Genomic DNA, 15164 nt, shown 5'->3' on the forward strand with positions numbered 1-15164 from the left:
CCAGAAAAACTTATATACGGTACAGTGCCTAAATATACATGTATAAATAACTAATAAATAAAATGGTCTTTTAGTTTAACATTTTGGCCAAATTGTTGTAAGCCCTTGAGCCAAACTTCACGGCAGACCACGTTCAAGGGTCCCTACACTAATATAAATTCTTAATAACCTGTGCATTGCCAGGAAGAATGATTTATAATAAATCTGTCAATATGAGTTGCAAAAGTTCTAAGTCTGATTGAAGCTTTTATTAACCTGTACATTACCAGGAAAAGCACTCTGTAATAGATTTGTCACAATCACACTGCATGCAGGCAAGTTCCCCTGATAGTTGGAGATGCCATGGAGTGAGCTTTTAACCATTTAAATGTGGGAGGGAGTGAGCTTCAATTGGATAGGAGGTTGCCACCCTCCAAAACAGCCAAGACTAGCTGCACAAGAATTATAAAACATACAGAACACCTACAAGCTCAAATTGAACCCCCAAAATACCCACAACATATATATAAGCATATAAGTTTCACAGAGGAGTGCTACTGAGCATAAAAGCTTCAATCAGACTTAGAACTTTTGCAACTCATATTGACAGATTTATTATAAATCATTCTTCCTGGCAATGCACAGGTTATTAAGAATTTATATTAGTGTAGGGACCCTTGAACGTGGTCTGCCGTGAAGTTTGGCTCAAGGGCTTACAACAATTTGGCCAAAATGTTAAACTAAAAGACCATTTTATTTATTAGTTATTTATACATGTATATTTAGGCACTGTACCGTATATAAGTTTTTCTGGATGTGCACTGAGCTTTGTCTGTGTTTTATGTTATGTCTCTGGTTTTAAATATAAATTGCCATGCTCAGTAGCACTCCTCTGTGAAACTTATATGCTTATATATATGTTGTGGGTATTTTGGGGGTTCAATTTGAGCTTGTAGGTGTTCTGTATGTTTTAGCAGTCTAATAGTAGCCAGGATTTCTGACCTTATTTTCCATATCAAATGGTTTGAAGCCCCTATGTAGTCCGTACGCTGTGTAATCGGTGGTCTCTTAAACAATAACAAAATGTATATGTTACTGTTCGATGTGAAGCTCCGAAAGGCAAAAATAAAGGTGCTGCAACAGTGGAAAGAGCCTTAAAAGCTGCACTTGTAGAGTTGGTGATGAGCAGAGCCTGGAATAGGGCTGTCACTGGTGCCCACGAAGTCTGAAAAAGTACAAATATTTGAAATGATCCCAATGAATAGAACTCCAGTTGAATATGTAACATGTAGCAGGAGCCTGGGACTGGCGGAAAACAAAAGACTCAAGCTAATCAGAAGGCTCTGGTGCAGCAAAGCAACAGTTGCTACACATCTCACTGCAGATGCAGGAAACATTCGTAGTGAGACTTTTCCCTTTTAAAAGACACTGAAATCTAATAATATAGTATCAGACTGTGAATTTCAGCCACATTTTTAAAAAAAAAGTTACTAAAGTAATGAATTATAGTAAAGGGAAACAAAAAGAGGTTTCTACAAGGAATATGTGTCCATATTTACTGAGTGGTATTATAAGCAGCACTCTGAAACTATGTTACCAGAAGACAGCTTATGGCCCATTCCCTACATGTCCAATGAAACAGCACCGCTTAGTAAATATGAGCCCTTTTTTTTCAATGCGATAAAAAAAAAAATGTTGAAGACTAACGATGTTTAAAAGATTTCACACTTAAGTGAATCAACCCCATTGTGACTAAATCTACATAATCATCTCCCATTGCTGTTATTATTTATTTTCTTGCACATAGAAGAAGCCCATCTGGGCACATGCCAAGCTGTCATACATTGGAGATGCAAAGCAGCTTTATTACCCTGCACACTGTGCGAATGTTCCATGGGCCCCTATGCTATGGCTCCAAACACAGTACTACGGCACTCTCATTTTATCGCCACTTCCCTTTCCCAATTATATTCCTCCAAATGGATAGGACAACATGCTCTCCCCTCAGGTAGCTCTCAATCATTTGAATTAATTAACCACCAGAATGGGCTTATTTCACATGCTCATATCCCCACATGTTTTTTTCTCGCATTTCTCCTAATGATTGCAAGGATATTGGCATCATTTTCTGCCTTGTGCCTAAACCAGAGCTGGCCAACTCAGGTCCTCCAGGGCCACTAACAGGCCAGGGTTTCAGGATATCCCTACTGCAGCACAGGTGGTTCAATCAATGACGCAGTCTGAGCCATTGATGGAGCCACCTGTGCTGAAGCAGGGATATCCTGAAATCCTGACCTGTTGGTGGCCCTTGAGGAGTTGGCCACCCATGGTCAAAGCAAACTGGGGGGCGCAAGATTTTTCAGGGGGGTGGGGGCGCGGTGGTTACAGAGGTCCCGCGCTCTTCCCAAAGGCACCTAAATTAAATGCCGGGAGATCACGTGAGGCCTCTGTAACTTCACTTACCTTGTCTCCGGCGACACGTCGCCATGGCGTCAAATGACGCTGCGGGGTCACGTGACTGGCATAATTTGACACTGGAGACATGGTAAAGAGGGTGGCGCTGACAGAGGGGCACAGGAGGGAAAGTTTGTGCACCCCCGGTCTAAACAATATCTAGCACCTTGCTTCTGTTAAACGTTACCATTGTTAGCTCTGATGCATTAATACATTTGAAATCATTTGATTCCACTACAATTTGTGTGCCTCTTCCTTTCTCCTATCTTACCTTGCTTCTGTTGGCGTGATCAGTTCAAATAGTTTATTTCTCTTTTGTTTTCTTAAAACCTTTGCAGCTGGATGAAAACCTTCCAAAAGCAACTTCTTGTACTCAATTATATTTTCAAAATAAGGAACCTTTGTTATTCAGATCTGAATTTATGTCCTCTATTGCTGCAAATAGGGGGATATATTTTGGCTTTGCCCCAGACTAATAGAGTCGGGCTGTTAGCCTTGGATGTTTGTGTCCATGTGAAAAACGCATTCCAAGAGCAAAGTGCTCAAAGTCATAAGGGAACAAAATAAGTAAAGCCTATATTGGTGATGATAATTCAGGTAGATCACTCATCACACTGGGAATTTATGTTAATAGTGTTAAAGAGGCAATATAAGCGGGGTTTTTTTGTGTTTTTATTTTAAATACAGGATTGAAGCGGGGGGTCTCCAGAGATGAACCCCAATAATTTCAGCTCCAAGAACCTCCAGCTCCATAAGTATATAGGTACTTAACTCCGTAGTGGGTTCCAGGGTTCACTATATGCTGTTTAAAGACTCCGGTCCCTGTGGGCCAATAGGAAGCCATGACTTAATCAGGTGCAGCTTCCTATTGGCCCATGTTACCGGGGTCTTTAAACTGTAGAAAACTGATGGAGCCACATGGCTACTCTATAAGAGAAAAGTGGGATGGCCTCCTTTTAAAAAATGTTTTAAAAGAAAGGCAGATTTTGTTTACACAACTGAGTGAAAACTCTATCCATTGTTTTTAATGAAACGCATTTGAACTGATTTGCATATGTAACCCCCCCTTAATGGGGTTACCGGTTTGCTGCAAGAGGTTAATAGTAGAGCATTATATGTTAGGCCCCACCCTGTGTTGCCACAGCTATATTGATGTCACAGGGGAGTATATAGGAGATGGCGAAGGTTCTGGAAGGGAGGTTCCTGGAGGACAAGATGAGAGGTCCCCCAGGGAGATAAGATGGGGATTAGGTTCTCGTATAAGGCTACGGACCCAGTGCTCGCTGCTGCACCAGCGCCTGGCGACATCGCGGCGTGTGCAGAGACTACAGACGCGGTCTTTAGGGGACATCTAGGTGAGCGTTTCCATGACGGGATATATCTGCCCTGCCATTGGCTGCCCACTGACCATGTGACCGCGTTGCAGCATGGGAAGGCAAAATTCTTGTCTTCCCTGCTAGCGTACGCGTCACATCGCTTTGCGCGCCCACACACACACAGCCACTGTGGCCTGCCTCATAGAGGGCTGTGCTGTGGTGTGTGGCGCGCACGCCATAACATGCGCCTCCGTGACCACCGGGGGCTCAGCCTAATAGGAGAGATAATGCCACCTTGTTTGTTATGTTACAGATAGGGACAGTGCCCTTTTAGCAAGGATCCCCATGATATGGCCAACAGAAACACGCAGATCCCAGAGAGGGGATACAGACACGCCACAGGGTCCAATACAGGTAACACAACCAAGTATATGCCCCTTCCTTTGCGTGTTAAGAGTGGGCAACTAGGGAAGGACCATTTCATGAATAACAAAGACTGATGTAAAGCAACGTACAACTATGTCAACTGTGTTGTGTATGTACTGTATGTGAAGTGTCCCTGTGCCTGGGGACCTGAGCAAAGATTGGAGGGGTACAACAAAAGTTCCTGGCGTCAATCATTTTCACCCTTGCTACCTCATTGCCCAGCCGCCTGGATCCAGCACCCTGAATTGCGGTAAACTACGCTGAGTAGCCAAATATTGCGCACGGATGTAATCTCCCTAGGAGCCGGGGAGGGAGGGTTACACGTGTCAGAATTCTCAATTCCAACATATTCATTTGTAAAACACAGTCCTGTAGTAATGTATGGGATATGTCTAAAGGTGCTGCAACACTATAAATACATACCCTACATACATACAGTATGCTGGACCGGATTATTCATTTGACAGTTTTCCTATCCAGTCTACATTCCAAATGTTAATTTATGTGAAGAGTTGTGAATGTGTAAAATAAATAATAATTGCTTCCTTAACAGTGCGTTTCCACCTGTGTGCTTTCTTTTTTTTATCGATAGGTATGAAGCAGGGTATGAACCCAGTTAATTGCAGCTGGGGGGACACCGTGCTTCCCGAGATGTTTACCTCCGTAGCTGCCACGCATGGGCACGCAATATAACGGCTCAAACCCCCCATGGCACGGGAGCCGATATAAAGCCGCAACATCGTCTGTCGCTGCTTTCCATTGGCTCGTGTGCCGCGGCACATTTAACAACCAGGAAGCAATAGGCATGAGCTTCGCTGGTTAGTATCTGGGGAAGCAGGGGGACCCTGGAGTCGAACTTAATGGGGTTCAGCTCTGCCTTATGCCTCTACTGAAAATAAAAATGCCAGGAAATCCTGCTTTATTGTCAGCATTACTTTTTCTTTTTTTAATCTAATAATGTCTGAATTTCTTGTAAATACAGGATAATACTACTTGACTTTGGATCTACATGACTTGTGACTGCTGTTTTTATGCCCTAGCTACAGGTACCAAGATAAGCAGGTTAGGGCAGAGACTCACTGTGCTTTCGCATCCAAAAACAATAAATCCACCTGCCTAATTACCTTGTTCCTTTTCATATTTCGTCTCTTGTTTTTTTTGCACACATTATTTTGTTTGTGGCCTTGCAATTGTGCCATATGCCTGGTCTTCATCTGTACCCTACTTCTATCCTTTCACACGACCTTCTCGTTTTCCGTGCAGGAAAGTGATGCATCTCTTCTCTCCTACAATTGTGCTGTACGACACCAGTCCTTGACATGCCTTTTTCCCCCCTCGCTTTGCCCCGCTGTGCTTTGACTGGAGAGATGAATGAGGAGAGCAAAGTCTCTGCACTTCATCAGACACAGGTGGCCAATAAAATGTTACTGTTGCCTGCCAGGAATAAAAACAGTCAAGGCCCCAGCAAGACATTGTTTCATGTCCTTCCTGAGCGAAATAAGGTCAGTACATCCTTAGAAGATGCTCTATTATGTTGCAGGCACGGCTCGTAACTCACTAGGTGGCATATTTTGCACGAAACCATCGTAAAAACTTTGTTTTGCCATTTTATTTATGTACTTATCCTGAAAAACACAGCAACAAAAGCCAAACACAGTTCATAAAATCATTTGTTGTCCTCGAGTGGAAAATGTAGCTCAAAATATGACTCAAAAAATTATGTAACAGTATATACAGGCATACCCCGGTTTAAGTACACTCACTTTAAGTACACTCGCGAGTAAGTATATCTCGCTCAATAGGCAAATGGCAGCTCACGCATGCGCCTGTCAGCACGTCCTGAACAGCAATACCGGCTCCCTACCTGCACCGAAGCTGTGCGCAAGCGGGGAGACTATAGAGCCTGTTACAAACGTGTTATTTACATCAGTTCTGTACGTACATGACGATTGCAGTACAGTACATGCATCGATATGTGGAAAAAAGGTAGTGCTTCACTTTAAGTACATTTTCGCTTTACATACATGCTCCGGTCCCATTGCGTACGTTAATGTGGGGTATGCCTGTACTGTACATACATACATAAATACATACAATAAAGGGCTTATGACACTAGCACTAGCATCACTACACCAGAAAAGCAAGATACGCCTCTACAAACAACATAGAACAGCTGTCTACATTCTACTATTTTGTGTTTTATGTTTCCTGCCTCAATAACTAAATATTAATCAAGTAAAATCTGCTGGTAAACAACTGTAAAACAGCTTTTGTTCATTTCTGTCAGCCAACCAAAGACAGTTCTTTATATATACTTACATGAAGTTGACACATCCTGTCCCTGCCGGTGGGGCAATCCATACAAAACTGAGGTTTGTTGTTGGCAGGTGACTCACGTGGGAAGCAACAACGCTGCACATGAACTGGTTTCCAAACTGGTGGTCAGACATAATGCCTGGAACAAAAAAGCAGGCAATGTAATAAGCATTATGGTGAGTGAGGACAGCAGATAAAGTCCAGTTCCAACTGCATCAAATCAGGTAATCAAACAAAATGAACCCAGATCAATGATATCTTTCACTGGGCAACTACCAATGGAATCAACATGCAAAAGGAGGAGAAAAGTGAACTGCACACCTATACGGTCGCATTGCTGACTGAAGACACTCCAATGCACATTCACTGGGCTCTGCAATCGTGGGTGATTGATGTGGGTCACCAGGATTAGCTCTCCTCCCGCAGGTTCCGTGAGGTCAGTGCAAACCTCTGCCCGATCAAACCGAGACCTCTGGTAACAGGATGCAGGCGCGGTGAACGCCGCCACGAAAGGGGAAACCTCTCCGTCTGTTTTCACCGCCACGAAGGGGGAGACCTCTCCGTCGGTTCCTCTGTATAGACCCATTGAGGTCTATAGAGGTTTTTATTGCCATTTGCCTCTTTTATCTCCACCTTGTGGTTCGGGACATTCTCCTGCCATTTCCGGATAACGGTGACTCGTTTAGACGCGACCCGCGTCTTTGGCTGGCGCCGCTTGATGACGTCACTGGCGTGCGTCTCGTGACCAGATACAGAGGAACCGACGGAGAGGTCGCTTCGTGGCGGCGTTCACCGCGCCTGCATCCTGTTACCAGAGGTCTCGGTTTGATCGGGCAGAGGTTTGCACTGATCTCACGGAACTTGTGGGATGAGAGCTGATCCTGGTGACCCACATCAATCACCCACGATTGCAGAGCACAGAGTGGTAACATGTCCCTAACATGTCACGCCTATTTTACAGTTATTTGATGTACGTGCGATACTCACCTGATTATTAATACAATATTGTTTATTTACTACACTATGAGGTTTTTTGCGGTGTTTCTCTTTTTGTGTTTGCACTAGTTCGGTTTGTGGAGCCATACCACGAGCACAGCAGCATAATCTCTATATATGTAACAGGTTTTCAATTTGTTTATTTATTCACTTTATGCACATATTGAGCACAATATCACGATTATATGAGCACAGATCACTCTCTTTTTATTAAATACTGACAAAAGTAGAACAAACGTACGGGTCCTTGTGGGATACGTAAAGCGGCTGGCTTGTTTAATGCTGTTATTTTCTACAGCATACAGAGAAGTCAAAAATAGATGAACAAAACATATTCTTCAGACACACTTATGAGTAGCAAAAATAGCGACGTTTCAGGGTCCACAGACACTTTCCACAGGCTGTGGAGCCTAAAAATGTTGCTAATTTTGCAAGTATTTTGCTGTAGAAGATACCAGCTTTAAACAAGGCAACTGCGTTAAGTATACAAGTTTTTCTAATTTTAGTATTTATATGCCTTTGAGTGCTGATCCGTTGTTGTATTGTGCCTTATGGTTTAGCATTGGTTATTGTCTTAGGTATCAAGCGGTGTCTTTCTGAAGCTTCAATGTACGCTGTGGTCAAATGTAACACACAATGCTGATGGCACTTTATACTTCTTGTGGTGATCTCTTAGACCAAAGTGTATAAGCCTGCGAGCCACTTTCAAGGCATGACCATAATATCACAGGTCCTAACACTAACTGGACTTTGTTTCTTGTTTTATACAATTAGCCACGCCCAGTAGCACTCCTTTTGACCCTTATACACATATATATATATATATATATATATATATATATTGTGGTAATTTTGGGGGGTTTCTGAGAGCTTGCTGGGTATCTGTGTGTTTGTTAACTTTGTCCAGCTGGTCTCAGCTGTTTTGGAGGTTAGTGGCTCCTCCCACCCTGGGTTTAAAGCTCGCCCCTCCCCACTGTCCAGGTAAGCAGGTTTTCTTTTCATGCAACTGGTTGCGACAGGTTCAATGCCAGGACCATCCTTCCCCTAATTATAGAGGTAAATAAGGATTTTAACCAGTTAGTGTTAGGACCTGCGATATTATGGTCATGCCTTGAAAGTGGCTCGTAGGCTTATACGCTTTGGCCAAAGGGTTAACTAAATGACTTTTTTTTCAAGAGATATATAGGTATTTCACTGTGCATTTTTGTCACATTGGTTGTTGCTTTGGACTTATTTGTTTCTGGTGATCTCTTAGACCAAGAGGTAAAAGTCACCTTTGAAATGGCAGATGTAATCAACACAAGGAGCAGGTCAGCTGTGTTAATAACAGGAGAAAGTATCTACTCCCCTGATGTTTTTATATTTATAAAGTGCTTTACCAGGAAATAATACATTGAGAGTACCCCTCGTTTTCAATTGTTCCTATAACCACTCCTAAATGTCAAAGAAACTTGCCAATATACATTCACGATAAAAGACGCAACATGAAATTGACAATTTAATAGGAAAGCAGTCTTCGTCGGGAACCTGATGCATAGCCCCATCTTGGGAAAATCTATTTACAGTACCTCTCAGCGGTACCTCTGTTACAGAATTTATGGTGCCAATTTATTTGCAGGTTGCTGTGCTGATCAGAGTATCTGATATAATAATTGCTGCCCAGTAATGATCACATAAATAGCCAGTGCTATACACAGAGCCTACTATCCTCACAAATTACAAGGGTTTGGGGAACCGATTTAGGGGAGAAGGCCACCTGTGCCTCGACACGCTTAGAGCCTAATACATAAGATTGGAGATAGCATGTGGGAGTAAATGTTAATATGTTTGGGATAACAGAGTGTATGTTAGTATAGGAAGACAAAAGGAAAGAACTGAAGAAGTGATACCTTTAATAGTAGATAACTTGTGGTTAAAAATAATGTAAGCTAAACCACAAGTACTGCAGCTATTATAGGTATCACTTCTACCTTCTGTTTATTTGCCTATTCCAGGGGAGCTCAAGCTCCCCCCTCCCCCCCCCCCCCCCCCAATAGGTCAGTTTTCAGGATATCCCAGCTTCAGCACAGATGGCTCAATCAGTCCCAGCAGTAGCACAGGTGACTGAGTCTCTGATTGAGAGGTTTGATGAGGGTTATTATTCGTGGGACACTTCAAGGATTTGGAACTATGTCTTCATACACATTATCCAGCAAATGGTCAGGTCTGTGTTAGAGCACTATACAGTGTTGTTTACTCTTGAGTCTCTGATTGAGCCACCTGTGCTGAAGCAGGGACTGATTGAGACACCCGTGCTGAAGCTGGGATATCCTGAAAGGCTTGTTGGGGGGGGGGGGGGGGGGGGTTGAGGACTGAAGTTATTCTGCAGGATAGCACAGTGCTAACCTTCATTTAAACATAGTAAGAAAGTTTGTAATTTGGCGAGTGTCAATAGGAGGAATTAGGGAGGAGTTAGATGACTCTCACACTATAATGAGATGTGTGAAACTCTTAGTGAGCCACTTTTTGTTTTATCTTGTATTTGTGTCCCAAAAAAATAGCCAGGTCTGAGGTGGCAAAAACTTTTCTGACAGTTTGTATCAAATGTAAAAAAAACATTACAGAAAACAGAGCAATGCATCAAGCAGCAAACAACTTTCATTCGCGATTTCTTTACATTGATCTTCCGCGCAGGGTTACACAGAGAGGTCACCGCAAACCAGATGAGAACTGGAGCAAAATATAGTACAAAATATAGTACAAAATATAGTACAAAATATAGTATAAAATATAGTACAAAATATAGTACAAAATATAGTACAAAATATAGCAGTGGTATTTGAAAAGAAAAGAAATGAATTGAAGAGTTTAATTCTTTGATAAATCTGGTCCTGTTAATTTGCAGCTTGGAAACTAATATGCAGCCCCTTCGTTTTAGGTAATGCATTAAACAATATACTGTAAGCATCAGTTTTAATAAACAATGCTAACCGTAGTACATACTGTACCATAGTCCATTCAAGTGAATAAGCCACAAGCTATTGTATAACACATTTGTGTCTGCAGGTTAAAGTGCTTGTACATAACACAGCATCCCTCTGCGTTCCTCGTGGTATTTAACCCTTTTCCATGTGGACTTGCGTACGATTTACATCAGGCTGCTGATCCCCTGGAACGCAGACTACCGTGGGACTTTCATCAGCCCAAAGATAGGGTTTAGAGAGGGGTGACTACCAAGACTGAAAGGGGATTGTAGTACCCCCTCTCATCTTTGTGGGTAATACCCGCATAGAGCCTTTAATCTGCCTGGGACCTGCATGCACATCTGTATATAGCAGGGTATTTCCCCCTTGCTTACCTCCACTACAGCGGGGGGACCTTGCAGCAGTCAGAGAGGTTGCGGTGGCGGGTGGAGGGGCGAGACGGTCGCCGGGAGCTTCACAGCGCACCCAGCTAGTGGGGGGCCGCCATCTTGAATTGCGCGCACATGTGCAGAGCAGCAGTAGCGGCAGCAATTAGGGAAATAGGCTGCATGCGGAACTACAACCCCCAGCTGCCCCAGGGACTGCAGTTACCTGCCGCGCAACAGCCAATGGGCTGCAGCTTCCCCTGCAGGTGAATATAGATACATTTTGCACAGTGCAGCCACGCCAGTCGGAGCTGGGACACCAGAAGGGTAGTGTGTGCGTGTGCAGGGAGTCAGTGACCCCTGCACCAGGCCAGAGACCCTCTTAGGCCCCAGCTAGGCCCTGACTCACTACATCAAACTTCTTCAGCTGTGCCCCCCTGTCCGGGAGCCGCAGCGTTCACGTCCCCCCTCTCCAATGACTCAGCGTCAAATGACATTGCGGGTCATGTGATGTCACATGACCCCGTGGAGTCATTTGACACCACGTTGTTATGGCGATGGGTCGCCGAAGACCTGGCAGAGAGCAGGTAAGTGAGTTACAGAGGCCTCATACCTCCCCCGGCATTTAATTTAAATGCCGTGGGGAAGAGTGCGGGGCCTCTGTAACCGCGCGTGCCCCCCCTTAGAAATTCTACCACACCCCCTAGTTTGCGCACCGCTGGTATATATCATCCTCTTCAGATCTTGTCGATCAACCAATGGATGAAGGCCTCCTCAATGATCTTCCTCCAGGTACGACAGTTGCAAGCCTCTCTTCTCCATGTTCCACCAACAAGTTTTCTAATTGCATCCTCATCTTGGTCTTTTCATATCCCTTGGCATCCAGTTAAGTACCATCTTTGTCCAACAGTGGTCACTACTTCTTGCATAATGACCCTTATGATATTACATCTTTTGATTTCTTTCAAACCCATTCATTCTTTTTCCTGTCTCTTCAAGTATTGTCCAACATACATCTTTTTTGAGTTGTCGGAAGCTTTTCAATTATCTATGCATTTATGGTCCAAATTTAACACCCATGCATAAGCACAGTCAAAAAACATTGGTTGAACACTTTTTTTTTTTAGACACATTGGAAGGTTTTTGTTGCAGGGTACATGCAACTACACACGTGGGTTTCTTGACAAGGCTGTTTTATTTAGCCTTAAAAGATATACAGCACACAAAACAAAAATAGCTTTTCATCAGCAAAAACGAAAATGGCTTTTTCTTCAGCAAACCAAACAAAACAGTTTCTCTTTAGCAGACAGTTTATATATAAGGCAGCTACCCTTTTTCTATGCAGGGGACAGACAGTTCACAATATAACTGCTTTGCTACTCAGACCTTGTTTTCAGGAATCTCTTTACTTCTTACTCCTCTCTCATCAGCAGCCAGGCTCCATGTGTCTACAGCCTGGGTTTTAACACACCTTGATTAGGCAGCTGGGATCCAACTAATTGTCCTGAGGTTCCCAGCTGAAGTTAACCTAGTCAGGGCTGCACTGCAGACTAGACATAGGTTTTCCAGGCATATAACTGGTGGCTTTTATTTACCCTGTCACATTCCTCCCCTATTAGAGTGTGGCTGGGGCTACGCACGGCTGAAGCCCGACCATCCACCCCTTCTCTAGAAAAGAAGTCAGCATTTGCGTTCTCTTTTCCCGGCCTATGCTGAATCTCAAATGAGAAGGGTTGGAGGGCCATATACCACCTAGTCAATCTAGCATTGGAATCCTTCATGCTATATAACCACTTCAGTGGAGCATGATCCGTCACCAAAGTAAAATGGACTCCTGCCAGGTAATGCCTCAAAGCCTCGATTGCCCACTTTACTGCGAGGCACTCTTTCTCAATCACTGAGTAGTTTTTTTCCCTTGGGAACAATTTCCTACTCAGGAAAAGGATAGGATGTTCAACTCCCTCAAACTGTTGTGACAACACTGCCCCTAGCCCTATCTCTGATGCATCTGTTTGCCCTATAAAAGGACTGTTGAAGTCTGGGCTTCTAAGGATGGGACCCTCTGATAGACACCTTTTTATGTCCTCAAAGGCTCTCTGACAATCCCTTGACCACACCACTTGTGTAGGGGCACACTTTTTTGTGAGATCTGTTAAAGGGGCTGCCACTTCCGAATAGTTGGGGATGAACCGCCGGTAGTACCCTGCTAAACCCAGCAGAGAGCGTACCTGCGTTTTTGTTTGGGGGGTCGGAACTACTTTCAGGGCAGCTACCTTGTCGGCTAGTGGCCTTACTTTTCCACCTCCCACTGCATACCCTAAATATGTGGTTTCCGCTTTACCCAAGGCACATTTCTTAGGGTTGGCTGTGAGCCCTGCCTCTCAGAGATTTGAGGACCGCTTTCAGCCAATTTAGATGGGCCCGCCAGTGTTTACTATAAATGACAATGTCATCTAGGTAGGCTGCGGCATAAGTCCTATGGGGCCTCAGTACCTTATCCATGAGTCTCTGAAATGTGGCTGGGGCTCCATGCAGTCCAAATGGCATTGTCACAAACTGGTATAAACCCATGGGAGTGGCAAAGGCGGTTTTGCATTTGGACTTTTCCTCTAAGGGTATTTGCCAGTATCCTTTTGTTAAGTCCAACGTGGATATATATTCCGCGTTACCAAGGGCGTCAATTAATTCGTCCACCCTTGGCATCGGATATGCGTCAAACTTGGATACCGCATTGACCTTTCGGAGGTCCACACAAAATCTTACCTTCCCATCGGGTTTAGGGACCATAATTAGTGGACTACACCACTCACTGCATGATTCCTCAATCACTCCTAAGTGTAACATTTCTTGTACCTCCTTCTCTACCAGAGCCCTACGACTTTCAGGCAACCTATAAGGACGGGAACGTACTTTTACCCCAGGTGCTGTCTCGATTGCATGGGAAATTAAGTTAGTTTGTCCTGGTAAGTCAGAAAAAACATCCTGGAATTGTGTAATTATTGCTAAGAAGTCCCCTTTTTGTTCAGAGGACAACTGTTTACCCATTGGGATTTTATCGTCACTCACGATGTTCTCCCGTGGAGGCTGAGGACCCAAGTCCGTTTCCTCCTCCACCGGGTGGATGAAAAGAGACCGCTGCATCTTCCAGGGTTTCAGCAAGTTCACATGGTAAATTTGTTTACCCTTCCTGGACCCTGGTTGAGCGATCTCGTAATCCACATCACCCATACGGCGGAGTACTTCGAATGGGCCCTGCCATTTGGCCAGGAGTTTGCTCTCGCAACTGGGTAACAATAACATCACCTGGTCTCCTGGGTGAAACACTCTCATGCGAGCATTCTGATTGTAATGTCTCTCCTGACTGTCCTGGGCTGATCTAAGATTTTCCCTGGCAAAATGGCCGACCACATCTAGGCACTTCCTAAGGTCTAGTACATATTGCAGGGTATTCTTAGAAGGGGACTGCTGTTCCTCCCAGGACTCCTTTAGGAGGTCTAGGATACCCCGGGGTTGGCGGCCATAGAGCAATTCAAATGGAGAGAATCCTGTGGAGGCCTGGGGAACTTCCCGCACTGCAAACAGCAGAAAAGGGAGAAGTTCATCCCAGGCTCTCTTCTCTGAATCTCCAAATTTCCTCAGCATCCCTTTTAGAGTTCGGTTAAATCTTTCCACGAATCCGTCAGTCTGTGGATGGTAGACCGATGTCCGAACAGACTTGACCTCTAGTAACTTTAAGACATCCTGCATCAGTTTAGCCATGAAATTTGTACCTTGGTCTGTCAACATAACCTGGGGAAGTCCAACCCGTGAGAACAGTTCCAACAACTTGTTGGCTACTTGCTTCGCCGTTGCTGTTCTCAGGGGGAACGCCTCAGGATACCTTGTTGCATAGTCCACTATTACAAGGATAAACCTGTGTCCTTTCGCAGAAGGTTCTAGAGGTCCTACCAAGTCTACCCCAATCCTCTCAAAGGGAACTGACACCAAGGGTAGAGGAACCAAAGGGGCTGAATTTTGTCCTTTTGGACTAGTTAGCTGGCACTGCGGACATCCTGCACATAGCTTAGCAATATCACTATGCATCCCTGGCCAATAGAATCGGGATGAAATACGGTCCAATGTTTTATCCCTGCCCAGGTGACCACCCCAAGGGACAGTATGGGCTAGAGTGAACACAGATTTAACAAACGCCTTGGGAACCAATATCTGTCTGGTGACCTCCCCTGTTTGTGTCTGCCTATGCACCCTATATAGGATATCCTTTGATAGCTCAAAATGGGGGAATACTATCACCCCCTGTGCATCTAAAATCTGTTCATCAATTTTCACCACCTTGTCATACTGTCTAG

At 44.2% G+C, this 15164-nt stretch overlaps 1 protein-coding gene across 4 annotated transcripts in view; it reads right to left on the reverse strand.

Moving 5' to 3' along the window:
• The window catches only part of RELN (reelin), a 483994-nt gene that overhangs the window by 357737 nt on the left and 111093 nt on the right, over positions 1-15164 (reverse strand). For all 4 annotated transcript variants that reach the window (XM_075599655.1, XM_075599652.1, XM_075599651.1 and 1 more), the window contains exon 3: positions 6495-6630. In XM_075599655.1, coding sequence (XP_075455770.1) covers positions 6495-6630 — 136 coding nt within the window. The remainder of the gene's footprint in view (positions 1-6494; positions 6631-15164) is intronic.

Source organism: Ascaphus truei, chromosome 5, assembly GCF_040206685.1.
Source record: "Ascaphus truei isolate aAscTru1 chromosome 5, aAscTru1.hap1, whole genome shotgun sequence".
Taxonomy (NCBI): domain Eukaryota; kingdom Metazoa; phylum Chordata; class Amphibia; order Anura; family Ascaphidae; genus Ascaphus; species Ascaphus truei.